The following is a 27,669-nucleotide window of genomic DNA, read 5'->3' as shown; positions in this document are numbered from 1 at the left end:
AGTTATTATAATGATTTTGCGCTTGATTTGCTTTTTTAAACGCACTGCTATTTTTTCTTATTTTTTGAACACTACTGTATTTGGCATCGCCATACCTGGGAGAACCCTTTTAACAATTTTTGGGGTGTGCGTCTCCAGTGGCATAAACTGGGGACAATGTTTTCCACTGAAATAGCATATCTAGGGAAAAATTGCAATTTTTACTTTGCACCATCCACAGTGCAATCATTTATGGAAAAGACCTGTGGGGTGAATATGCTCACTACACAATAAATACTGTGAGGGGTGCAGTTTCCAAAATGGGGTTAATTCTCAGGGGTTTCTGTTATTATTTCACATCAGAGCCTCTGCAATTGTGAGCCAATACCTTGTAAATTGCCAAATTAGGCCTCAATTTCATATGGTGCTCTTTCACTCCTGAGCCCTGTTGAATGTATAGGCAAAAGATTAGGGCCACATGTAGGTTATTTCTAAAGCCGGGAAACCCAGCATAATAATTAGATAGCTGTCTTTTCATGGTGGCACAAGCTGGGCATTTTCACTCTGCAACATCGACTGCACACTAATTTCTGGAAAACGCCCGTGGGGTTAACATGCTCACTACACCCCTAGGTGAATATTTTAAAGGGTGTAATTTCCAAAATGAGGTCACTTCTGCGGATTTCCACTGTTTTGGTCCCACAGGGGCTTTACAAATGTGACTTGGTGCCCAGAAACCAATCCAACAAAATCTGCATTCCAAAAGCCAAATGGCGCTCCTTCCCTTCTGACCCCTGCCGTGTGTCCAAACATCCGTTTATGACCAAATATGGGGTATTTCCGTACTCTGGAGAAGTTACTTTACAAATGTTGGAGAGCTTTTTCTCCTTTATTCCTTGTGGAAATTGTTGTTTTTTTTAAGCTAAAACAACATCTTATTTTGAAAAAAAAATTGAATTTTTTTCTTTTTACATCTAAATTGTAAATAAAATCTATGAAACCTGTTGGGTTAAAATGCTCACTACATGCCTAGACTATTTCCTTGTGGGATGTACTTTCCAAAATGGGGTATTTTTGGGGGTGTTTCCTTTGTTTTGGCACCACATGACCTCTTCAAACTTGACATGGTGCCTAAAATATATTCTAATAAAAAGGAGGCCCCAAAATCCACTAGGTGCTCCTTTGCTTCTAAGGCTGGTGTTTCGGTCCATTATCACACTAGAGCCACATGTGGGATATTTCTAAAAACTGCAGAATCTGGGCAATAAATATTGAGTTGCGTTTCTCTGATAAAACCTTCTGTGTTACAGAAAATAATGTATTACAAATTAATTTTGGCCAAAAAAAGTGAAATTTGTAAATTTCACTTCTATATTCCTTCAATTCCTGTGAAACGCCTAAAGGGTTCAAACATTTTCTGAATGCTGGTTTGAATACTTTGAGAGGTGCCGTTTTCAAAATGGGGTGTTTTATGGGGGTTTCTAATATATGTGCCCCTCAAAGTGATTTCAGAACTGAACTCGTCCCTGAAAATATAGCCTTTTGAAATTTTCTTAAAAATGTGAGAAATTGGTGCTAAAATTCGAAGCCTTGTAACGTCCTAGAAAAATAAAAGGACGATCAAAAAAACAATGCAAACATAAAGTAGACATGGGAAATGTTATTTAGTAACTATTGTGTGTGGTATTAGAAAAATAAGCAATGAATTTATCGACCAAATTTTTCCACTAACATAAATTACAATATGTCACGAGAAAATCTCTGAATCGCTTGGATAGGTAAAAGCATTCCGGAGTTATTACCACATAAAGTGACACACGTCCGATTTGAAAAAAATGGGGCTTGTCCTGAAGGCCAAAATGAGCTTGGTCCTGAAGGGGTTAATTTGAGATGTAATTCGCTCAGTAGTACTCGGCTTGTTCAACGTTTCTTTTTGTACGCTGCTAGCTTAGTAAACACCCCTCTAATCACCGCTTTATGATGGCACCAAAGAGTAGAGGTAGAGATCTGCGGAGAGGAGTTAAGTTAAAAAATATTGTTGAATAGCAGAGGCTATTGCTTCCTGGTGTTTGGGTATATACAGAAGACAAGTATTCATGCATCAGGTTCTATGATTTCTATAATTATATCTTACCAAGGTGGAAATTATGATTGGCACGTGATCGGACCATGTTTGAATTATTGAGGCCGATTCCACGGCTTTCACCAACTCGCTATCCATTAGAAACCTATCAATTCTTGCATTGGAAGTGTGAGTATGGGAAAAATGCGTATAATCTCGCTCACCTGGGTGCAAGTAGCGCCATACATTGTGTAACTGTTCTTCTTTTAACCCTTGAGCTAAATTTGTCCTATTACTTTTGGTATTGCCTGAGAAATTAATATCTGGGGACAAAATGGCGTTAAATCACCACAAATTATCAATGATCCCAGTATAACTTTATTCACCAACTTGAAAAGTTTATTCATGAATGAAATCTGTCTTTGGTTGGAGGCATAAACTCCTACCAGAGTAGAAGACTTAGTATTTGATAGTTCATGTTGGAATTAAGTATCTTCCCTGTGGATCTGACCATGTATTAGTGACCGAAAACGCCAGAGTATCCTTAATTGCAAAAAAGGACACCAGCTTTTTTCTCCATTATTTTCAAAAAATATGAGGGAATATTTTATGAGAGCATGTAGATGCATTAATGTGTTTGGCTGTTCTCCACAAGCTGGACCTTTTCAATGGACTATTTAGACCATGGACATTGAGAGAAAGTATCTTAAACACAATAAAAAGTTAAAAAAATCTATCATTCCAAACCCTCCGATAAGCAAAGTGTTTAGTCATTACATAATAGTCCTGTACCTGCACCAACAGAATAGAGAACGAAACAAAAACAATTCTTATTATGGCCTGGCGTGCTATCCGCAAGCCAAAGGAGAAAGAACATATCAATGCATACATGTGGTAAGCTAACAGAGATGGCAATATGGGCCTTGCAAACAGGGTATTAATACTAGGGGGTGGGCAATTCGGCACCTTCAGTACATCAATCCAAGTAAGAACTCCACCGAGAAAGGGTCGTATATGGAAGATGAAAATTGTACTAACAATGTAAAAACAATGCTGTTAGGAAAATAAATTTGCATAGAAATTTATAGATTAGACATAGCTAAGCACATTCGAACAAACCAAAACTCCATCAGAGAGTACTGGAAACCCAACAATTATAAAGAGAATGGTACTTAGGAAATATTATATTAGTCTGCCGTCACTGTGTGCCGCTCCTCTTCAATTCTTGCCGGAATGCCTGTCGATGAATCTGTGGCAGGAGGACGAGGGGATGAGGAAGGAAACAAGTTCCAATCTTTGACATCCTTCAGGCCCATCGCAGGTGAGTGGAAGATGTGTAGGCCACCATCTCTGTGAACCAGTGTTAATTGGAAATCCCCACTGATAAGGAATCTATTTTCTCGGAGTGGTTTATTAGTCGATGAAAATTCTCTTCTTTTGGCAAGAGTGGCACCTGACAAATCTGTGAGAACGGTAATGTCCTTATATGCCTCCGGGATATTAGACGGCTGCTTGAAACGTTTAATGAAAGCTTCTTGCACATGGAAAAATTAAATCTAGTAATAACATCTCTGGGAATAGACCATGCAATTCACTTAGGTTTCGGTAATTTGTGGATACGGTCTAACATATTTTCCATCTGCGATAGATCAGGCAAATGAGTGGAAATGGTATCGGTCACATGCTGATATAACTGGTCATTAGTGACAGACTCGGGGATCCTCCGTAGCCGAATGTTGTTTAGTCTGGAACAATCTTCAGCATCGGTAAATTTAGATGCCGATTTTTCAAGTTCATCCTCCAGACTGCATACTTTATCGATTAGGTCATTATGCTATCCAGTTAGCTCCGCCATTTCCAGGTGATCTGTGCGGTCACCTATACTTTGGATGTCTGCTTGTAGAGTGTAAAGCATTAGTTGGAAATCTTCTTGGAGGGATCTACGAAGAAAAGATAACATTTGTGCCATAGTTTCGTCTGTGATGGAATAGGAATTATTCTGTAAAAGACTATAGGAGCCCCCACTGCCACCACTACCTGCTGGCGACGTGCTGGTCAAGGTGTTGGTAGAGCGTAATCTTTGTTGGTTGTTATTCCCTTCAGGAGGTTGAAAGAACTGTCTGCTTCTTTGGTTCTTTAGATTTAGTCATTCTTCCCATGTCTAATGAGGTATACAGTCTAAATCAGGATTTGAAGTGCATATAGTAGAATGCTGAGAGCCGCTGTTGTCCCTATAATCGGTGAGGCTATAATCTCACATAGTCAGCAGATAGAGGTCAAAAAAGTCCTGGACAGTCTCTATTAATCAGGCATAGTAAAATGTAGAGTTATGAGCAGGGAGAACTGTGGAGATATGGGCAGAGATAGCTGATTTCATAAGTCCATTTAGCTGCTTAAACATGGTGCTAAATATATAGCACAGACCTTGCAGTTATCCCTTTATGAAGCCCTTTTGAGTATAGGGACTTGCCACTCTTTGTATTCGCTTGGAGCAGAATACAAGTGTGGGCCTCTGATACAACAGCTGGAGAGAGGCGGCATCAGGTGCGGAAGCCGCGGGAAATGCCAGGCATGTCAGTGTGTCCTTAGGCCCTGCAGGCCGACAGCATCAGACCCCGCTCCCACACCTTACCGAACCTCACAGGGCAAGTCGAGAGATCACCAGAGCTGCAAGCCAGCAGCTCGCCACACTGCAGCTGTTCAGGAAGAGAAGTCCGGTCTGTGGTAGGAACGGACTGTTGGTGAATGAATAGGCTGCAGAGACTCTAAACGCTCTAACAACCAAGCGCTTCCGGTACACACTCCCAATCACAGCACTGGGACTCAGGGATAGTCCCAAAGTGTGCCTGCAGTGGCTAAAGTGAGTGAAATACCGGGAGGGCGGCAGACGAAAAGGCTTCTGTGCGGAGCTGTAATGGCGTGCATCCGCTCAGGTCTCCGGCTAGCAACGCCCCCCGAGCTGTGAAGTTTTGAAGAGTCTACCTCAGGAATTGGTTTCAGTAGAAACAGTTGCTGGCCTAGATTTCTTTAAAAAACTCTTATGTAATTGTATAGAATCCTTGTTTGAATGTTGATTCAGTCTGATCGCATCAAAGGTCTGGATGAAATTTAGACCATGGATTAAAAAAACCACGTCAAAGATAGACAATGGCCTTGTTGATGGTGCTCTTATCTTTTGCTATCCTTTTTATGGTTTTTGTTATGACCCTTACGACCAATTGCTATGATCTTAGGTATATGATGTATGTAAACTAAAATGACTGCAAAATTTTAAGAATTTAGAAGCATTGTATATGTCTATTTTTGGGTAACTCAGTGCTCAAACTAACTTGCATTGTAATGCTGATGTTCCTAGTTATATGTGGGTATTGTTCCTTAAGATTCAAAACATTTTGTGAAACTTACAAAGATTGTATAGTCTGAAAATTGTTTAACATACGTATATTTTTGTGCTGTTTTTTCTAATTTGCCATGGTTTCTATATTTTAAAACAATCTGAAATCTAGTCGTTTTTACACTAGCCACTGAGCCTCCTAAGGGTATGTTCACACGCAAAGTCAAAATCGTCTCAGAAGTTTTCAAGAGAATGCAGTTCCTGATTTACAGACTATTTTTGTGCCACTCGCGATTTTCGTGGCGTTTTTCACGTGCATTTTTGGAGCTTTTTTCAATAGTCTATGGAAAACGGCTCCAAAAAACGTCCCAAGAAGTGTCCTGCACTTTTTTCTCTCGGCGGTTTTTTACGCGTAAAAAAAACGCCGTGAAAAACGCTCCGGAACAGAACTCCGTTTTCCCATTGAAATCAATGGGCAGATGTTTGGAGGCGTTCTGCTTCCGATTTTTCGGGCTTTTACGGACCGAAAAACGGCTGAAAATAGGCCGTGTGAACATACCCTAATTTGTGAACATTTCCTGTTCTGTAGAGGTCACTTTTCAGCAGTCCCTTCGCAACATCTCACATCAGAAGAGCAATGAAATCCGCAGTGTATGTTCCTACCCTAAAAGACTCTCCCTCAGAAGTCAATAAGTCCTCTCCAGAATATAGTTTCCTATGGTCCATATGGCTGTTGTAAGAGCAAAACAGCTCAAGGTGGCTGCCCCCATATTCCCGTGCAGAAAATAAAATTAAAATCTACAACCAGAAAATAAAAATGGATTAGGAAAAAATTATTTCTTTCAATATCTGGTTTTAATAAGTAAAAAATAAAACCTAGGTGACACATTGCCTTTAAAAAATGATTTTATTTAAATATGACAAGGTCAAGTCTTTTATCAAATTTCCATTCTTGCACATTCCTGTATTTACAAAATTGTCTGCTGATGCGGTTATGGTCCAGGCCGTACATCCTTTATTTATTTTTTTCAGGATGGATGAATTCCTCTAAGTATTTGGCCATATATTTATTCAGAGGTACGTAACACAGTCATGTAAAAAGTCACGGATGTATATTTCAAACTATTCACTGCAGTCTTGGTGCTTCTTTCAACATTTTTTTCAATACTATAAAGACATAAGTAATATTTATGCTTACTGTAAAAATAAATTTTCCAGTGATATATTTTTACTGAATATTCTACTGGCTCTGAACAAATATTGCATTTTAGGCAGAAAAAAAATAGGTCACAATCATTAGTGGGTGTTCCCCTGGGCTTCCAACGGTGGTGCTTTTATTAATCTGCACAGATTTTTATTTTTTTTCATAGCGTTTAAATGGCTAATTAAAAAAAATTGCAGAAGATTCTGTCCAGATTTAGGCATGAATCTGGACAGACTCTTCAACATGGCCTAAGACTGGCACTTTGCCACTGGCAGCAGTCCGTAAGTCATGGCACAATAGTCCCCATGACTAACACTGGGGTAAGGATATCGGAGCTCTTTTTGTCATTACACTTAAACTATGAAACTGCAGAATATCCTGTTCTCAACCTTTTTTGAAAGATCTTTTTTTATTTATTTTTTTCTTATTTTTTTAATACACCAACAGTGGGACAATGGTGTAAAAAAACATCCAGATAGGGAGAGTATTCAGGTCACCAAAAACAACAGAAACCAGATTGAAAGTAGGTGAACAAAAGCCAACAGGTGGCATTGCCATCAGGAAACCAATGTGGATGTTAATGGAAACCCTTTAGTAAGGACGATAGAGCAGAGTTCTGCCTCATGCACACGACTGTTGCCATTAATCGGGCTGCAAACTACAGATGCTAGCGTTCGTATTTGGGTCCGTAAGGCCTCGGAGTTGCTTCCGCGTATTTTGTGGTCTGCACCTATAGGAAGGTCACGTGGTCAAAATTTCCCAGGAGTTTTCTAGCAACGTATCCACAAATTGTGGATAGCACACTGATGGACAAAAAACACTGTTGTGTGCATGGCCCCATAGAAATTAATGGGTCAGTGTGCGATTAGAAATTAATGGGTCAGTGTGCAATTAGAAATTAATGGGCCAGTGTGCGATTAGAAATTAATGGGTCAGTGTGCGATTAGAAATTAATGGGTCAGTGTGCGATTTAGAAATTAATGGGTCAGTGTGCTATTAGAAATTAATGGGTCAGTGTGCAATCTGCACAAAATGCAGTTAGCACACTGAAGAAAAAAAACTGTTGTGTGCATTAGCCAGATCCGCAACAAAAAATATTGGTCACCAATTTGTCAAGCTGCAAATCCGGATCGTAAAACGACTTGTCCTGAGTTTTTGCGGCCCGGATTCGCTGCCCCACAGAGATCCGTGAACATCATGGTCGTGTGCATGGCTCCATAGAAATGAATGGATCCGTGCGCTATCTGCAAAATTGCAGATGGCACATGGACAAAAAACTACGGGCGTGTGCATGAGGCCTTACATAGCCAAGTGAATTTAACTTGTATTGACTGTACTGTGTACACTCCATTATTCGTGATCGGTCGGTAACATGTAGTTGTACTTTCTCACCTAGGATGAAACATCAGGAGCATTATTGAGTAAGGGCTGTATGCTTCCATCTTCATACAGATCCTTTGCTGTGGATATAAGACAGACGTGCAGTGCAGTACACAATGAGATCACAATTGTTGCCATGTACACAGGAAATGTCATGTCAAAAATCAAAACCATCACACAAAGCAACTATTCTAAGCATTCAATTATTTATTTTCCAATGAAAGCCATACAGTATATGAAAAAAGCGAATAAATAATTCTCCGCTGCCCAGATTCTTCCAATCTACCATCATTTATATTTATTAGTTAGTCGTTCTTTCCTAGGGCACGCACAGTCCTTATAGACACAAGAAATATCTTGTTCGAAGGCTGTTGGCACAAACTTTTTGTAGCATGACTTGACAACTTTAACTATTGAGTGACCGCTGCAGCCCACAGGAGCTGAATGCAACTAAAGCAGTGTAGCTAAATATTTAAAACCAGAAAATTGTACTGCTAAGGCTGGGTTCACACGACCATATTAACGTCCGTAATGGACGGACGTATTTCGGCTGGAAGTCCCGGACCGAACTCATTGCAGGGAGCCGGGCTCCTAGCATCATAGTTATGTACGATGCTAGGAGTCCCTGCCTCTCTGCAGGACAACTGTCCCGTACTGTAATCATGTTTTCAGTACGGGACAGTTGTCCTGCAGAGAGACAGGGACTCCTAGCATCGTACATAACTATGATGCTAGGAGCCCGGCTCCCTGCAATGAGTTCGGTCCGGGACTTCCGGCCGAAATACGTCCGTCCATTACGGACGTTAATATGGTCGTGTGAACCCAGCTTAAAAGTCTCCATGTAGGGAAAATGGGGGATCTAGTGGCTTGTGGAAATGTTTAGGGAAGGGTAAATGGGCTGCTGACAATGTCTCTTTATTCTGAGAAACAAATTATTTTGCAGTCCCCCTCCCCCTAACATAACAGTGAATAGACCCAATGTACAGTATTGTTGAGCGTTTGGTGCCCATACACCATTATTAGTGCTGCTTGCACCCTCATGGTTAAGTATCAACTTTACGGGTCAATTCACATTCACTGCAATGCCACAACTTCCAATGTTGGTTTGGACATTAGTGGGGACAGGATCACACAACTTGCATGACCCGACACTAGTTTTTTTTTTAACAAAGATTACCCTAGTCCCACTGGAGATTCCACAGGGAGAGTAGTCTGTATGTCTGAGACATGCCCCCTCCTCCTTCACTGCCCTCTAATGGACCAGCGCTGGTCCATCGTTACTGACACTTCAGAGGGAAGTGGAGGAGGGGGCGTGTCTCAGACATACAGACTACGCTCCCTGTGCATGTCTGAGATGTCGGCCATGTTGGATGGAAGACAACGGGAACCGAGAACGAGGCGACTGAGAGGGAAGAACCAGAATGGGATGTACGCTAGGTAAGTTCAAAATCATTGTACTATTGCTATTTTCTTTTTTTTTTTGTGGGGACTGGAAGGTCGCTTTAAGGGTACGAACACACACAGCGTAACAACTGATTTTCCGCAACGGAAAGTCCGCAGTGTGGGTGAGACTATGACAAATCTTGTCCCCACACTGCGGTAAGATGCCACCGAAAAAAACGCACATAAATTGACCTGAGGTGCGGTTTCTTCAACGACAGCATGTCAATTAATGCTGCGGAATCGCAGTTCTTCTGTTGCGGGTTTTCCCATTTAATTCAATGGGGTGCTTAAACCCACAACAAAGTCTGGTATTTCACGACATTGGCGGCAGAATCACAGCAAATCGCAAAAATCGCAAAAGTAAGAAAAAAAATGAAAAAGTTATACTTACCCAGAGCTCTCTGCTTCTTCTCCAGTCCGGCCTCCTGGGATGACGTTTCATCCCATGTGACTGCTGCAGCCAATCACAGGCTGCAGTGGTCACAGGCCTGCAAAATCATCCCAGGAGGCCGGGACTGTGTGCAGAGAAGTGGGAGGCGGTAAGTATGAAAATTATTTTTTTGGGGGGGTTTTTCCGGCATTGCTTTACACAGCGGAAATTCTACTGGCAAAATGCACCCCAATGTGGTGCCATTTTTCAGATGGCATTCCCTGCGGTTTTCAGGGTGGATACACTGCGCCGCTTCACGCAGTGTATCCTGTGTGTGTGTTCATACCCTAAATGGTTTTTAGATCTTCTGACACATAGTGGGAAAAAAAATCAGGTACAAAGGAAACAAGTCTAATGAGTGCACTGCTACATCCAAGGAGAAGAAGGAAGATATGACTAAACATTAGAAGTAGATTTCTCTGTCCGGTATTATCGCATGTAGGGGAAACAATATATATGGGGAATCCGGTAACAGATTTTCTGTAACGCAGGAGACATTACCTGTTGCCATCGTCTGAAATTGCTGAAAGTCTTTCAAATTCGCTGCCAATAGGATCTGAAGAACGTCGGGCTACAAGGTATAAAAAGAATATCTAAAAAAACGATTCTTTTATTTATTAAATAATTAAGCTGCAATGAAACTATTCAAAGTAATAAACCAATTCAATGTACTACAAATACCTGCAGTCCTGAAAATCGCAGAGATCGCCCCTGAGACTGGAACTCCTGCTGTAGTTCACAAAGTCCCATCACCGCAGTATAATCCAGTACGTTTACATGAGAAAAGTCCAGAACTACTGACTGCGGCAAGGAATCTGTACAGAATAAAAAAACATGTTACAGAGATGCCTCGTGCTGATAGAAAATGAAATGCTCGGTTCACAGTTGCATCATGGGCTTCTGCAGTTAATAACGGACCCATGACAACTATGATGGATACGTTTTCATACAAATCTTGTTTGATCCCAATCCGCAGCTTGGCATAGGAGTATATATGCAGAATTTATACGCAGTGACGTCATCGTGGCTGTCTACGCCGAGCCACACAGAGCACAGACCAGAGGAGTAGATGGGTTTCCTCCACACATCGTGGCAACGGGACTAGGTGAGTTTTTTTTAGTAGGCACCATTGGGACATTAGACTTTGTGAGGGGCCGCTATGGGGGCATTATACTGGGTGGAAGCTGCTATGCGGGCATTATACTGGGTGTGAAAGGCAGCTATGGGGCAACATACTGTGTGGGGTCAGTTGTGGAGGCATTGTACTGGGTGTGGAGGGCTGCTATGGGGGCATTATACTGTGTGGGAAGGAACGATAGGTCCATTATAATATGTTGGGGCAGTATACTGTGTGGGGGCACTATGTGGCATTATACTGGGCTTGTGCGGGGGCCACTCTGAGTGCATTATACTGTGTGGGGGGCAGTATCAGTGGGTATATTTATATATATTAGTACACAGCAGGCTCAGGGAATATATATTAATTCAACGGCATGGCATGCAGATAGGTCCGTGGCATGCACGTATGGGCGTAGCATGTAAAAAAAAAAAGGGGCGTAGCCTAAATCATCATTCATTAATTGGAACTGAGGTTACATGTTCAATCAATCATGATTTTGATTTAGGTCATAATCGCCCTGAATATTTTCACGTTTTACTGTGTACACTGTTCACTTGAATATTCTACAGCATTTTCACGTATATATAATTTGTATGTACGGACTATAATTCTGATGGCAGCTTAGATGTATATTCCAATGGAAGATGAGTAATTCCTTTAGAATTCTGTACATACTATGGACACTTTAATGCAGATGTAGCTGATGTTTGTAGATTTGTTTATATTGAAAATATACAAAATTAATAAAAAATGTGATTAAAAAAAGAAATACACAAGTTATACAATTTTTCTTTACAATAAATGTTTTATTAAATTTTGATTGGAAGATACTAAACACTATAGACATATTCGGTATCTGTACAAAAATAATATAATGCTATATAAGGTGATTGGTAAATAGCATAACAAATAAACATTAGAAACTGTAACATCCACGGCCGCGGACCGTCGGGACTACTCCCTCCCCGACAACCGCAGCCACGGACTTGTGAGCGCTGGTCCGCATCTCCACCCCAGAAGACGCCAGCGCTCACTCCACTCTGCTGCGCAAACACGCTCGTGCCCCGCCTTAAAGTGTAGCTAAACGTTCGACAAACTTCTGACTTGTCATAGTAACATGTCAGAAGTTTGGATTGGTGGGGGTCCGAGCACAGAGACCCCCACCAATCGCTAGAACGAAGCAGCTGAAGCCCTCGTGTGAGCGCTGTGCCGCTTCGTGTCTGTTTGGCTTTTTCCGGAAAGCCGATGTATCGGGGTACAGGCTCAAAGACTTTCTATTGAGTCCGTACACGATACATTTATTTCCAGAAAAAGCCGAACAGACACGAAGTGGATAGGCGCTCACACGAGCGCTTCAGCTGCTTCGTTCTAGCGATTGGTGGGGGTCTCTGTGCTCGGACCCCCACCAATACAAACTTCTGACATGTCACTATGACATGTTAGACGTTTGCCGAACGTTTAGCTACACTTTAAAGGGCCAGTGCGCACACGTGTTTAACATTACTAATTAGCCCATGATCACCCTGAACTTAAAGGGGTTGTCCGAGATTTAATGACTTCGTGTTAATGCATGTAATTTATAAATGTAAATACATTTGTAATATACTTACATTTTCCAAAGTGGCCCTGTTTCCAGATCCTGCCGTGGGGAGCTTGACGGGTGACGTCACTCATTGCTCTGGCCACTTTGTTGATCTTGAATTCTTTTCCGGGTATACGACACGCTACTTGTGACGTGGTGTATATCGGCTTGTTCTGTTGTAATGCTCATGCGCGGCCCCTGCTGTTATCTTGAGAACAGCAGGGACCGCGAGAACAGCAGTGACACCGCATGCGCATTACGGGCTGTGAAGCAGAACAAACCGATATACACCACGTCACAAGTGACGTGTCGTATACCCAGCAAATAATTCAAGATCAACAACGTGGCCAGAGCAGAGAGAGATGTCACCCGTCAAGCTCCCCACGGCAGAATCTGGAAACGGGGCCACATTGGAAAACGTAAGTATATTACAAATGTATTTACATTTATAAATTGCAAGCATTAACACAGTCATTAAATCTCGGACAACCCCTTTAAGTAGGGTCCTGCCCTTTTGCTCATTGCCTCAGCGTTGTTCATATTTCTCTGTTAGTTTTGCAAATGGTCCCTTAGTGTTATCTTGTTCCCGTTGCTTTGCTACCTGTTTCCTTTGTATTCGTTTTTCCTGCACACGCTATAGTGTTGGAGTAGAGTTCTGCCATCTGCCACGTCTGCTGTGTTAAACCACGTCTGGCGTCATCTTTATCACCTGCCGTCAAGATCCCATCTGTGCCTAGCCGTGGCTACTGTCTGGACTACCACAGGTACCTTTGTGCTTGGACTATATGTATTATCTTGGTACACTGTAGTTTGGCCAGCTGCCATCCCGCTACAGCGGTCCGGCCCAGTGGGCCCACACATCCACAGATCGTGACCGAAACTAGGGCAGAATTGTTTTTTCTGCATATTTCCCATATTATAAACTTGTAAAAATAAACACTAACATATGTGTACCCAAAAATGGTGCCCTATTAAAGTACATCTTTCTCTGCTTCACACAGCCAGGTCGGAGTAAAAATCCAAAAATTATGACGATCAGATGTGGTTTGGAAAGGCAAAAAACAGTGTGATGACCAAAAACAGTGCCACAAATTGCTCAAATAACATTTCCATAGAGTTGGCTAAATAAAAATGCTATATAAAAATATTTAATTTACCTTCGAATGCTTTTTCATGAATAGCATCTCTCAAATATTCCACAGCTGGGAAACTAACGCCACTCATGATCATCAATGTTAAGCCATTCGGATCTATTACCTGGGAAAGGAAACAACACAGTGAAAAACTACCATTAACTAGAGCAGGGGTTAGCAACCTTCGGCACCCCAGCAGTTGTGAAACTACAATTCCCAGCATTCCCTGACAGCCTTTGGCTTGAATAATTAGGTCTGTGGCTGTCAGTGCATGTTGGGAGTTGTAGTTTCACAGCAGCAGGAGTGTCGAAGGTTGCTGACCCTTGAATAGAGAAATGTACTCATATCCCTATCAATAAATAAGTCTCCTACCTTTATCTTGGGCCTTGCAATTGAAAAGCAAAGGATGATCAGTGAAACAAGAATCCCAACAAGGATTCCGTACTGGATTTCCCAAAATGAAAGCAGAAAGGTGACCAGGAAAGGTAACAAATCTATTTCTGAAAAAAATAGTAAATAGGCATGGTGAAATCTGAGAAGTAAAGATGTATTATCGGGTGTGACAAGAATTTTTAGGCCTCATATAAGTGGGCACATTACGGCTCCATACAACCTTTGAAACAGTAATAAAGCACCCAAAGATTTCTATGGGGCCCTACTGCAAATCAATGCGCCTCCATATTTATAAGGAGTTGTCCCTTCTGTCGGATTGGGTATGAATTCAACAACAAGAAAAAATCATAGTTATCCTGCCCTATAATCTGGCGCCATTTAATGCCCCCTCCTGGGGCACATGGAGTGCCTATGGCTCTGTATTATGGAGCCACATTGTGGCCCTAATACACTGCCTGGGCACACGGCAGGACCCAAAGGAAGGGAGCACCCAGTGGCTTTCTGGACACAAATTTTACTTGAAAATGTTTCAGGCCCCATTGCACGTTTATAGAGACATTGAGCTGCCAGAACGATAGAAACCCCCCATAAATGACCCCATTTAGAAAACTAGACCCCTTAAGCAATTTATTTGGGGGGGGGGGGGTACCTTACACCACGTAAACCCTAACAAGCTAATCTGATACTAACTAGGTAATTCATTTTCTATCCCTGTCGCTAACCAACTTTCTTTTTATATATGTAATTATTTTTTTTTATATATATGAAAAACACAGAAAAACCCACCAAAGGGGTGTAACACACTGTCTGGCTGACTGGTTTAGTGAGGTCTGTCAATGGCAGTGACAGAGGATGCTTATGGGGCTCAGTGGGGTGCCGATGGGGCACAGGAGGGACCAATCACAGGGATTGCCGTCAGGGAACCACTGTGATTGGCATCATGTCCGCTTGCTCGGTTGCTATGCACCCTCTGACAGCAGTTTGCATTGAACTGTCGCCACGTCTCATGGAGTGGTTGCCGTTCAATTGCAATACGTACAACCGACCACATTTCCCCACGTACATGTATGTGAAAATGCGGGAAGGGGTTTTTCAGAGATCCGGGTGGATTTTGGAAAACCCCTTTAGAGTGCAGGATGTCAGGAAAAAAAATATTTTAAATATACTCATTATCTTGAAAAATACTTTTTCTAGGCCCGTGGCCTCCGGCTTCACCATCCACCAGTCCTATGGTGAGTGTTTCTGTTAGGACAACATATGACTAGAGCAGCCAATCATGGCATGGCCCTGTAATGTCACATTGTGTCACTACCCGGCGGACCTGGGGGAAGTAAGGGTTCGCAGCGCTGGAAACAAGACTGAGTATATTTCCAAAATCCTGCATACCCAGATCTCAGAAAATCCCTTTTAGGTAATGTACTGTTAAAGCTTTTGCTGATCATTTCCACTGACTGCGGCAGGAAGGCTTTGAGGTACATTGGATTTTTTCTCTCAAATAATCATGGCCAAATTGTGTATGACATTTATAAAAAAAAAAAAAAAAAAAGGTAGGGCTACTAAAAAGTAAAGGCCCTTTTACATGGACCAATTATTGAGCAAACATATGAACGCTTGTTCCCGATTCTTGCCCTGGGCAACGATCAGCCGAGGAACGAGCAAATATCTGTGTATGTGCGGCCGACATGATAATGTATTGGGATGAGCAATTGTAGTAAAGATCGCCCGTCCCCATACATAACCAAGCATTGCTCCTTGTGAAAGGAGCAAATGTGCGCCGATCAACGAGCTGTTGGACCCCTACGTATCACATAGATTAAATCCATGCTAGCGTTAAGTAACAATCCTAATTACGATGACCTAGCTAAATTTCCTGCGCACAATAACATTCTGTGTATGCAATTCAAGGAAACATTTGCAAAATTATACATAGCGAAGTCATATGTCAACTAGAACAAATTAATTTGATTATTTAATTTAGTAAACTGTATTGCCTCGGTATTGCTACTTTTTTATTTTTTTATTTTATGTCTTACATATTCTAACAATTGTTTAATGTGTGGCTATGTTAAAGGGATTGTCCGGGTTCAGGTCATCAGTATATGATCGGGGGGGTCCAACACCTAGACACCGAGCTGATCAAACGTTCCGGCTGCCTCAGGTCTGTTGCCGGAATCAGAAGGCAACGTACATTGTATAGCGGCCATGCTGGGTTACTGCAGCTCTGATCCTATTCAGCAGCACAGCCGCTATACAGTGGTCGGAGCCATCTGCTTCTGACATCGACCCTGTGGATAGGTCATCAGTATAAAAAACAGCCCAGGGCTGGCCAAACACAATAATTATCTGCTGTTCCCGCCAATGGCATCAGGATCTGCCAATAACCTAATAGAGGGAATTTATTAGACTGGTGTTCTGTAAGCAAGTCTTAAGCTAAAGAAAATTGGAGTAAGATGAGACCTTTATTTGGCAAAAGACTCTTAATAAATATGTCGATACTTTGGAAGACCGTGCGCCACAATCAGGGTCGGACTGAGACAAAAAAGCAGCCCTGGCACACAAGCCCCCCAGTCACAGCACACAGCGCACGTCGGTCGATTCGATCCAAAGTGATTTCTGTTAATGTCAGATTACCGCACTTTTTTATGAGGTGAAAATGCATTCCGGTGGAGCAGCGAGCTCACAGCTTATGTGCTCAACATTCAGCTTTCCCCCTTCCCCATAGAGCAACACCTACAGGGTGACGGAACATGATACTTGATTAAATGATAAGTATATTGCTGAAATCTGCAATTATGTTCTGTAAAAGAAAAGTGGTTCAGCCGCATAAGTAACTTTCTTATACAGCAACCTCCTGACTACACCACCTCCACCCAGCGAGGTATCCTCTCAGAAGAGGCCACACTTCAGTATTTGAACCAGGGTCCACACAGAAGACGCTGCTTAAGCACCAGACCATCAGCTCAGGCTGAACTCTGATCTTTCTTATTGTCCCCCATAATACCAAGTGTAAACGTCACCTTTTGAAAAAGGTCCCATAGTAGGACAGAAACATTGCGGCTGTGTTGGCTGAATAAACCACTCTTTTTGATGACTTCGATGTGCTGTGGGATTTCTTCTATTTATATTCATAATCCGTGGATCAGGATTACCCGCTTGCACCCATTCACATGGTGGATTTTGGACATTGAGTATACATACATACATACATACATACATACACTATATTTATATATATATACATACACACACACACACACACACACACACACGAGCAATTGTAGTAATGATCGCCAGTCCCCATACATAACCAAGCATTGCTCCTTGTGAAAGGAGCAAATGTGCGCCGATCAACGAGCTGTTGGACCTCTACATATCATAGATTAAATCCATGCTAGTGTTAAGTAACAATCCTAATTACGATGACCTAGCTAAATTTCCTGCACACAATAACATTCTGTGTATGCAATTCAAGGAAACTTATTCTGTGTATTTAATTCAAGATAACATTTGCAAAATTATACACAGCGAAGTCATATGTCAACTAGAACAAATTAATTTGATTATTTAATTTAGTAAACCGTATTGCCTTGGTATTGCTACTATTTATTTTTTTATTTTATGTCTTACATATTCTAACAATTGTTTAATGTGTGGCTATGTTAAAGGGGTTGTCCGGGCTCGGTTCATCAGTATATGATCGGGGGGGTCCGACACCTAGACACCGAGCTGATCAAACGTTCCGGCTGCCATATGAGAAGTCTAAAACAAGGCCCCATGCACACGACTGCTCCCGTAATCACAGTCCGTGATTACGGGCACGGCTGGACGCTGACAACCACATGCATTTGTATGGGAGCACGGTCCGTAAAAAGCAAAAAATAGGACATTATCTTTTGTGAAGCCTTTCTACGGCACGGACATCTACCAGTCGGCCATGGAATTGAATGGGTCCATAATTACGGACCAAATCTACGAACGTCTGCATGGGGCCTAAGGCAGCTTACGTACTGAATATCAGGGGTCTGAAAATGAACAAAGGAATGAAGATTGCAGCCTAAAACTTAGTGCAACTTATTTTTAACTACAGGTAACTACTAACCCAAACAAAAAAAATTAATCTTTTTTTATGTCAAAGGTTACAACAGCCTTTAAGGTTATCAATGACTTAGATTAGTGAGAAGGTACTCTTTCTGATGGTAGGGACTCTTTCTGATGGAATTCTCCCTAGGAAAAAGGATCCAAAATGTTTCTCTTCCAGAAGGAAGAAAACGGTCTCCTTAGCCCCAGCTGTAGATGGCTACCCTGTAAGTCAATATCTTCCCCTTTTTTCATTCTATTACTTACTTTTAACTTTCCACAATGTTTGGCAGATTCCCAGGTCAAACATGGGAGCCACCGCACAGATGATAACTGCAGCAAGAGCTGCTTTGGGAATGTAGAAGAATAGAGGAGTGAGGTATCCAAGTGACAATAACACTAGTAGCCCTGTAAAGAGATAGAAAGTTCCAATTATAAAATTACACTCCAAGCAATCACTATGGGTTTAACTTATCACTTATCTTTTATCAAGTCCCTGCAGTTTAGTCTTTGTGCATGTATTTTTTATTCTGTAAATGTTTATCTGATAGGCCCCATGCACACGAGCGTACAATTAGTCCGTAATTAATATATTTATCTATTTTTATATTTTACGGACTGTCCTCCCATACTTTATAATGGGAGCACAGCCCGCAAATGGGGACGACTGTCCGCGGCCTTCCGTGCCCTTAATCACGGACCGTAATTACGGGCACGCTCATGTGCATGGGGCCATACAACAGGGGTACAACCTGGCTGGAGAGGATGGAAATAGTTTGGGGAGGGGGGCAGTAAACTTAGTTACAAACAGTACAATAGCCAGGTATAGGGGCAAAGTATGGAGCGGGCTCTCTGGCTGAACACGCTCCATACTCAGCGGGTGTCAGCTGTATGTTACAGCCAACACCTCACTCGAATGCTCGGGTTTAGAGAGAACTTCAATCCTGGTCGTTTAACCACTTAGATGCCGCAATCAAAAAGAAAGTGGGGGCGGATCCCTCTGTCAGCCAATCGCCCAACCCACCGCGCAACACGATCACAGGATTGTCATGGAGGGCCCCCAGGTCTACCATCTTTCTGCTTCTAAATAGCACAATACACTGCAAATTAAAGGTATCGCAGTTGATTGACTCTCACCTGTGAGGATGCCGCCTGCTGGGGTACACACTCCAGTCTGAGAATTAAGCGCTGTTCTAAATACAAGAGCAAAATTAGAACATGAAATGTGTGTTTAGGAGGATTTTATATGCGGTTATGATTTTCTCACCTCCCAAAGCTTCCGGTTACAGGATAAGCGGAGAGGAAGGAGCCCAAAAAATTAGTGAGTCCTATAGGGAGGAGAAAAATAAAAATAAATCATTTTTTAAAAGAATATTCCAGTCATAGTAAATAACGGCATTAGCTGAATGGTGGGAGTTCGACCACTAGCACACTCATCAATTGCTAAAATGAAGGGGCTACAGCGATTGGTAGAGCTGCGTCTGATTTCTTTTCCTTGCACAGTGAAACTGCGGTTCATAACTGGCATAAAAATAACCACTGCTGCTTTTAGTAGCTGCAGAGATATTAGCCTGACTGGCAAATTGTAACAAGATTTTGTATTTTATTATTAAACTAGCAATAAAGTACATTCTGTGAAAAAATACGAGCTCTAGACAAGTCTGCCGCCTAACATGCCGTCACTCTGCTACCACTCTGTCCCCTGTATGCCATCACTGCCCCCTGGGTATGCCATTACTCTGTTGCATGTATGCCATCCCTGTCGCCTGTGTCACCACTCTACCCCGTTTTCCCATTGCGCAAAAAATTCAATGGCCTCTAAAAAACTTGGGTGAAGAAATACAATGGGCTCTAGAAAAGTGTGCCCCTAATATGCCGTCACTCTGCAACCTGGATCTTAGAGCATTATATCTCTTTTGATCATTTCTGCAAACATGAATAATGGCCATTGATACATTAGAAGGAAAACCATTATTCATTTGAGCATCTTTAATAGTTTCATGCTCAACCTCAAAGCATCTTACATGCTACGGCAAATGCGTTATTTTGCGTCATGAATGTACTTAGTGGTTGCCATGAAGATCTATTGCAACCTTATTTTCAGGCATTTGCCTTCTTTTTTAGGTGCAGCTTCATCAGGATACAAAATATACAATGGCGTGTATTTGTGCTTCTCGCCATTATGTCAATGCTCCTGCACGATGATATATTTGTCTATTTATTTTAAAATAATAAGGCCCATAACCTAGCGGAGATGCCATTTGTGCGCCCATCGATGCAAATGCAAGAGAACTATTACTTGACCGTATGTTATCAATAACGTTTTTAAAATGCCCCTGCTGATATTTTAGAAGTTATTCAATTATTGTGGAAATGCGAATGCGATCTAATTTTACTACTAATAGCTATAATAATGGCTGATAACAGAACGACAGCAAGGTCGAGACCTTTACGAAAACCTTCCTGAACACCTGATGTACCTATGTGCCAAATTTGGGGTCAAAAAGTTCAGGTGTTTGGATGCCTATAGAGGACGACAAACAGACTTTCGCTATAATGACTGATAACAGAGAATAACGGCAAGGTTGGGACATTTACGAAAACCTTCCCAGACACCCGATGTACCTATGTGCCATATTTGGGGTCAAATGGTTCAGGCGTTTGGATGCCTATAGAGGACAAACAGACATTGACTTTTATCATATAGAATAGCAGAGTTACCCGGCTTCACATTGGTCCATTTGTTTGTGTGTGGTTAAACATGTCATTTACTACTGATATGAAGCCAACATATCCAATAAAGTCCAAGTGCAGGTTCCTTTTTGGAGGCATGACTGGTCTGAAAGGGGTTAAATTCATGAGAATGCTGAAATCCACGAGCTTGGTTCTGTTGAGAGATTTCAGCAGCTTGGGCAGCAGCCATGCGCTTTGCCATAGGAGTCTTTCTTCTAAGTGCAGGTTTCCTTTTTGGAGGCATGACTGGTATGAAAGGGTTTCAATTTATGAGTTATCAAATCCAGTATACGGTCAGTCCGTTTACAGCGAGTAACACGTAGAGTAAAGAAAAATGGCTTGGTTGTTATGGAAACCTGGTCTATAACTGTGTGTATATGAGTGAGGCTAAGAATAAAGGACCTGCGAGCTTCTATTGGCTAATACAGGTCATCTGATGTGAGGAGGAAGGTTCTTGATGTGGAAGCCAGTGGTGCAATATTTGCTTTTATGAATATGTCGAGAACGGTAGGTCCTAGAGAGCTGAAACTCTGTCGAAACCTTTGGAAGTGCGTGATTTACTTATGTGAAAAATTTGGTGCAGATTGGAGCAGACAACAGAAATATATATTAGAAATCCCACAGCACTCCAAAGTAGAAAAGCAAGTGATTTATTCAGTCAACACAAGCTACAACGTTTCTGTCCTGCTATAGGACCTTTTTCAAGCATGAAAAAATGCTTGAAAAAGGTCCTATAGCAGGACGGAAACGTTGCAGCTTGTGTTGACTGAATAAATCACTTGCTTTTCTACTTTGGGGTGCTGTGGGATTTCTTCTACATTAATCTATAATCCTTGGATCAGGATTGCCTGCCTGCACCCGCTACCGTTTTGGAATTATACTATATATATATATATATATATATTTTCCTTTTGAAATTTTATTTTGAACTTCTTCATGCACCACGATGTGCTATTATGTCCTGGTGCTGGGGGGTGATGTATGAAGCGCACTCACGCTCCATACACTGCGGGTTTCAGTTGTGTTTTACAGCTGACATACGGGCCTAACGGCCAGGAACAGCAATCACGCTGTTCCTGGCCATTTAACCCCTCAAATGCTAAAGCAATTTGCGACCGCAACTGCTGAGACGTAAAAAAAAAAGAGGGGGGCGGCCCCCCTCTGACATCTCAACGGGGCCCCCACAATGCAATCGTGGGGTCCCCAATGGTTGTCATGGCAGCCTAGGGGCCTAATGAAAGCTCGCAGTACTGCCTTCACTTTGCCTCTGGGCTTAACAGAAGCCTGTAAAGATGACTATACACTGCAATCTAACGATCGCTGGTTCAAGTCCCCTAGGGGTCTAATAGAATGTGTAAAAAAAGTGAAATAAAGTTTTTAGTAGTAAAAAAAACCCTAAACATAATAAAAATATTAAAAGTTTAAAAAAAAAAAAAAAATTCCCATTGTTTCTCCAAAGTAATATTTACTTTTTTTTTTACAAAATTGCTATCGCTACGTCTGTAAAAGTCTGAACTATTACAATACGACGTTATTTAACGCGCACGGTGAACGTCATAAGAAGCTGTAAACTCCAAATTCACTGTTTTTTGGTAAACTTTGCTCTCCAAATTTTTTTTTCGAAAAAGTGATCAAAAAGTTGTATGTACCAAAAAATGGTAGCAATAAAAACTACAGCTCCTCCTTCAAAAAATAAGCCCTCACACTGCTCAATCCACAGAAAAATAAAAATAGTTATGGCTCTCAGAATGTGGTGAAACAAAATTTTTTTTAACAAAAAGTTTTCGTTTTTTTAAATTAGTAAAATATAAAAAAAACCTATATAAATTTGGTATCACCGTAATCGTATTGAGCCACAGAATAAAGTTGTCGTTTTTACTGCACGGTGAAAGCCGTAAAAACGAATCCCAAAAAACAATGGAGGAGTCACAGTTTTTTCCAATTTCATCCCGCAAAGACTTTTTTTTCAGTTTCCCAGTACAGTATATGGTACTTTAAATGATACCAATATAAACTACTACTTGTCCCGCAAAAAATAAGCCCTCACACCTCTCTATTGACAGAAAAATAAAAAAGAGTTATGGCCCTTAGAAGGCGGGGAGTGAAAAACAAAAATCAAAAAATGGCTCAGTCCTGAAGTATCATTCAATGTCAATGTATCATTGTTGACAGCAAGTCATGATTTTCAAGCAATAGGAGTACGGTGTCAGAAAAAGAGCACAAAATAAGGTTAGGAAACTCTATTTGGTAGACATGATATTTTAGAAACAATATAAAAGATTATCATCACATCAAAACGACGGAACCCTTGCACAACGGAGACAAACGGAAACCATTGGCATCGGATCCGTCACCTTTGAAATCAATGGTGATGGAAACCTATGGTTTCCGTTTGTGTCTGTCAGGGTTCCGTTGGAAAGCTCTGATGGAACGTCGGAACGGAGGCCTAGCGCAGATGTGAACGAAGCCTAACACGGTCGTGTCTTCCACGCGTTCAATTACCCGGTATCTCTATCTCAGCATAGATGACTATTTGTTTTCTATATTACTGTATACTATTCACTATTAGCGCCACGGTTATCCTAGGCCTTACTCATTTGTTTTTCTATTTGCATACTTTTTGTACGATTTATAGACCTTTGAACTGGTTCGTACTTTAATTCATGTCAATTTAACTACATAGTCATAAAAAAAGAAAAGGTAATTTATTACAGTTCATACCATACAGTACACATAAAGAATAAATAATTATAGAGGTTACCTATGGCAAGCAGCTCCTGGTTTGTGTTGATTCTGTAACAATTCTGAGATGCTGCACAAACAGAATAAAAAATAAACCTTCAATAAAGTGTACAATGAAAAAAAAAGTCCAATGATTATTGAATAATATATATGATAATCGGTCAATGCAGTACAATTCCTTTGATCTGGGATTTGACATTATTTCCACTCACTTGACTCTTGGTCAAGGATTAGTATCAGAACTGGTTTGTATGTTGTTATCCTTGAACTATACATAGGGTTGCAAGTTGCAATCATATCGTGACTTTTGCCGTGTTTTCCTCAAATCGACAGCAAAAACGCAGCGGTTTTTCATAAATTGCACCAAAAACGATGATATGATGGCAACGTGTAAATACACTCATGCAGTGGAAAAAATACACATGCTATTTATACCCTGAATGGATCACTTTGTGTAAGTCTACAATGGAGAAGGATTATAAAAAGCATGCCGTGCCAGCAATTCTGGGGGGCTTGTTTTGCTATTTGACTTTGGAGCTCTGCAATTGTGGGCCAATACTGTGAAAATCACAAAAATAGGCCTTAAATGCGCATAGTGCTCTTTCATTTTCAGCCCTTTCATATGTCCAGGCAAATGATATATGCCTTGAAGGGTGTCACTTCTCGGGGGTTTCCACTGGAATCGGGTACCTTGGGGGCTTTGCAAATGTGACATGTTGCTTGATCACCAATCCAGCTAAATCTGCACTCTAAAAGCCAAAGGGCGCTCTTTCCTTTCTGAGCCCAGTCATGTGCCCAAACAACAGTTTAGGATCACATATGGGGCATTTGTGTATAGGTTCAGACAGCACCAGATATGTGGAAGGATGGGGTTTTGCACGGATAGGGACCCAACCCAAATATGAGTATAAAAGAGTATCCAATTTTGAAACAAAGGTATTTTTATTTTGTTTTTAATGCCAGTGGCAGAGTGCGACGTTTCGGTCTAAGTGACCTTCATCAGGCACTGAGTCGTGCTGGAAAACTGAATAGACTAGCGCTAGTGGTGCTGATAGCGGCTGGCCACTGTGTCATGGCGCTGGAACATATGGGGCATTGCCATACTCGTAGGATATGGAGTAGCAAATTTTGTGGTATTTTTTCTCCTATTACCACTTGTAAAAATGAAAACTTGGGAGCTAAAACTACATATTTTTGGGAAAAAATATTTGTTTTATTTTCACTGCCTAATTCTCATAAAATCTATGATACACCTGTGTGGTCAAAATGCTCACTACACCCCTAGATGAATGCCCTTAGGGGTGTAGTTTCCAAAATTGAGTCACTTTTCAGGAGTTTCTACTTTACTGGTACCTCAGCGGCTCTGCGAATGCGATATGGCACCTAAAGACCAATCCAGCAAAATCTACATGCCTAATATTGCTCCTGCCATTTTGAGCTTTGCCGTGTATCAAAACAGCCGTTTATGGCCACATATGGGATATTGCTGCGCTCGTGAGGAATTGCTTAACAAATTTTGCGGTGCAGTTTCTCCTTTATTCGTCACGTCTATTATCATTTTCACGTCCTAATTCCAATAAATTCTGCAAAGACCTGTGGGGTCAAAATGCTCACTATACCCCTAGATTAATTCCTTGAGGGGTGTAGTTTCACAAATGAAGTCACTTTGGGGGGTTTCCACTGTTTTGGTATCTCAAGGGCTTGTAAATGCGACAATTGGCATCCAAAAACCATTCGAGCAAAATTTCAGCTCAAAGTCAAATGGCGCTCTTTCCATTCTGAGCTCTACCGTGTGTCCAAACAGCAGTGTATTACCACATGTGGGGTATTGCTTTAATTGCTCATTATACCTCTAGATAAATTCCTTGGGGGTGTAGTTCCAAAATAATGTATTTTGGGGGTGTTTCTTATGTTTTAGCACCAAAGACTTCTTCAAACCTGACATGGTGCCTAAAATATATTCTAATAAAAAGGAGGCCCCAAAATCCACTAGGTGCTCCTTTGCTTCTAAGACCAGTGTTTCAGTCCAGTAGCGCACTAGATCCACGTGTGGGATATTTCTAAAATCTGTAGAATCTGGGCAGTAAATATTGGAGTTGTGTTTCTCTGGTTAAACCTTCTGTGTTAGAGGGGAAAAAAATGTTTTCAAATTGAATTTCTGCAAAAAAAAAAAATCATTTGTAAATTTTACGTCCACTTTGCTTTAAATCTTGTGAAATGCCTAAAGCATTAAGAAATTTTGTAAATGCTGTTTTGAATACTTTGAGGGGTGCCGTTTAAAATGGGGTGATTCATGGGGGATTTCTAACATATAGGCCCCTCAAAGCTGAACTGGTCGGAAATTTTTTTTAGAAGTCTTCTTGAAAACGTGAGAAATTGCTGCTAAAGTTTTAAGCCTTGCAACGTCCTAGAAAAATAAAAGAACGTTCAAAAAACAATGCAACATAAAGTAGACATATGGGAAATGTTGTGGTAAATGTTAATCTACTATTTTGTGGGTATAACTGTCTGTCTTACAAGCATATATGTTGAATTTTCTCTAAATGTTGAGAGTCATTCACAAATAAACACTGAATGTATTGACCAAATTTTACCACTAACAAAGTACAATGTGTCACAAGAAAATGATCTGAGAATCATTTGCAGAAGTAAAACCATTCCAAAGTTATTATCACATAACGGTACACATCAGATTTTTACCCCTCTATAAATCCCTTCTAAGGCCACATCTTGATTATGGAATTCAGTTTTGGCTCCACATTGTAAAAAGGACATAGGAGAACTGGAGAGGGTTCAAAGGCGGGCAACGAGATTATTAAATGGGATGGGAGGTGTCGCTTACAATGAAAGGCTAGACAAATTGGGCTTGTTCAGCTTGGAAAAAAGACGTCTTAGAGGAGATCTTTTTAACATGTATAAGTATATGTGTGGTCAATACAGAGAACTAGCACATGATCTGTTCTCTCCAAGGACTCTACAAAGGACCAGGGGACATACATTGCGTGTGCAAGAAAGACGTTTCAGACATCAATATAGGAAAGGATTCTTTACAGTTGGAGGAGTCAAACGATGGCATGCCCTACCCCAAGTGGTAGTGATGGCAGATACTATGTCAGCAATAGAAAAAGGCTAGATGATTATTTATTTACTGACAAATGGCATTGAGAGTTATAATTAATCAAGCAATGAATGATGAGTAATTTATTGAGAAAGGTTGAACTTTGAGTGCCTCTTCCTTGTTCTCTTAGTTCTTTCTTTGTTGCGTTTATTTGACGCTACACGTACATAACTGTAATGTCATGTATTATGTACACTTGCTGGATTACGATCTTCATTCTTGTTATTGTACCTTTCAAACTTGTCACAACTTTACATTGCACGAATGTATTGTTCTTGTATGCCTTCGGTTTCAAAAAATAAAGATGTAATAAAAAAAAAGAAAGATTTTTGAGACAAATTCTTTTTTTATAGTAACGTGACCGGAAACACTATGTTACTTACCAAAAGCTCGTGCAATGGCTACACTTTCCAATAATCCCATCACAGGAATGATGAAAAGTCCAGGTCCAATATCCTGTTAGAGAAATTCTCTCTCATGATATTTTTGTGCATTTTATTTATTGCAAAATATAAAAACAGGATAATCACTAATGATACATTTTACTAAAAACTCAAAATTTACTAACTATACCATTGAAAACTCCTAACAATCATTATTTATGTTATCGCCACCATAGAAAGATTACGAAATATTACTACATTTTACGATATATAGACATTTCTATAAATCAAATTACATCTCACTTACATGAACCATCTCACTGAATGATAAAGTGCGGTTGTCAGTCTTCTCTAAAAAGGGAGGCAGTTGGAACTGGGGGAGGCCTTCTGCAGTCTTTCCAGTAAGGATAAAAGGTTGTAAACCCATAACATGGAAGGAGTAGGCCACCAGACCTGCAGCGACCACCACAATTGCATTTCGAGCTAGAACATGAACACATTTATTAGTGACGCCTAGATATACCTTTGTTTAGAAGTCTATTAAGTGTTCTTTGCC

The 27,669-nt window shown here is 40.9% G+C and overlaps 1 protein-coding gene across 3 annotated transcripts in view; it reads right to left on the bottom strand.

Moving 5' to 3' along the window:
* Positions 1 to 6,262: 6,262 nt before the first annotated feature.
* SLC26A11 (solute carrier family 26 member 11) overlaps positions 6,263 to 27,669 on the bottom strand; it is a 48,684-nt gene continuing 27,277 nt past the window's right edge. For all 3 annotated transcript variants that reach the window (XM_075846300.1, XM_075846302.1, XM_075846301.1), the window contains exons 7-18: positions 27,421 to 27,596; positions 27,114 to 27,186; positions 23,632 to 23,682; positions 19,405 to 19,465; positions 19,275 to 19,330; positions 18,405 to 18,545; positions 14,040 to 14,167; positions 13,692 to 13,791; positions 10,514 to 10,647; positions 10,334 to 10,403; positions 7,972 to 8,039; positions 6,263 to 6,542 (exon numbers count right to left, since the gene is read on the bottom strand). In XM_075846300.1, coding sequence (XP_075702415.1) covers positions 7,972 to 8,039; positions 10,334 to 10,403; positions 10,514 to 10,647; positions 13,692 to 13,791; positions 14,040 to 14,167; positions 18,405 to 18,545; positions 19,275 to 19,330; positions 19,405 to 19,465; positions 23,632 to 23,682; positions 27,114 to 27,186; positions 27,421 to 27,596 — 1,058 coding nt within the window. In that variant the 3' untranslated portion in view covers positions 6,263 to 6,542. The remainder of the gene's footprint in view (positions 6,543 to 7,971; positions 8,040 to 10,333; positions 10,404 to 10,513; positions 10,648 to 13,691; positions 13,792 to 14,039; positions 14,168 to 18,404; positions 18,546 to 19,274; positions 19,331 to 19,404; positions 19,466 to 23,631; positions 23,683 to 27,113; positions 27,187 to 27,420; positions 27,597 to 27,669) is intronic.

The sequence above is a fragment of the Rhinoderma darwinii genome, chromosome 13 (genome assembly GCF_050947455.1).
Source record: "Rhinoderma darwinii isolate aRhiDar2 chromosome 13, aRhiDar2.hap1, whole genome shotgun sequence".
Lineage (NCBI taxonomy): Eukaryota > Metazoa > Chordata > Amphibia > Anura > Rhinodermatidae > Rhinoderma > Rhinoderma darwinii.
This window is presented reverse-complemented; position numbering and strand designations above follow the sequence as displayed.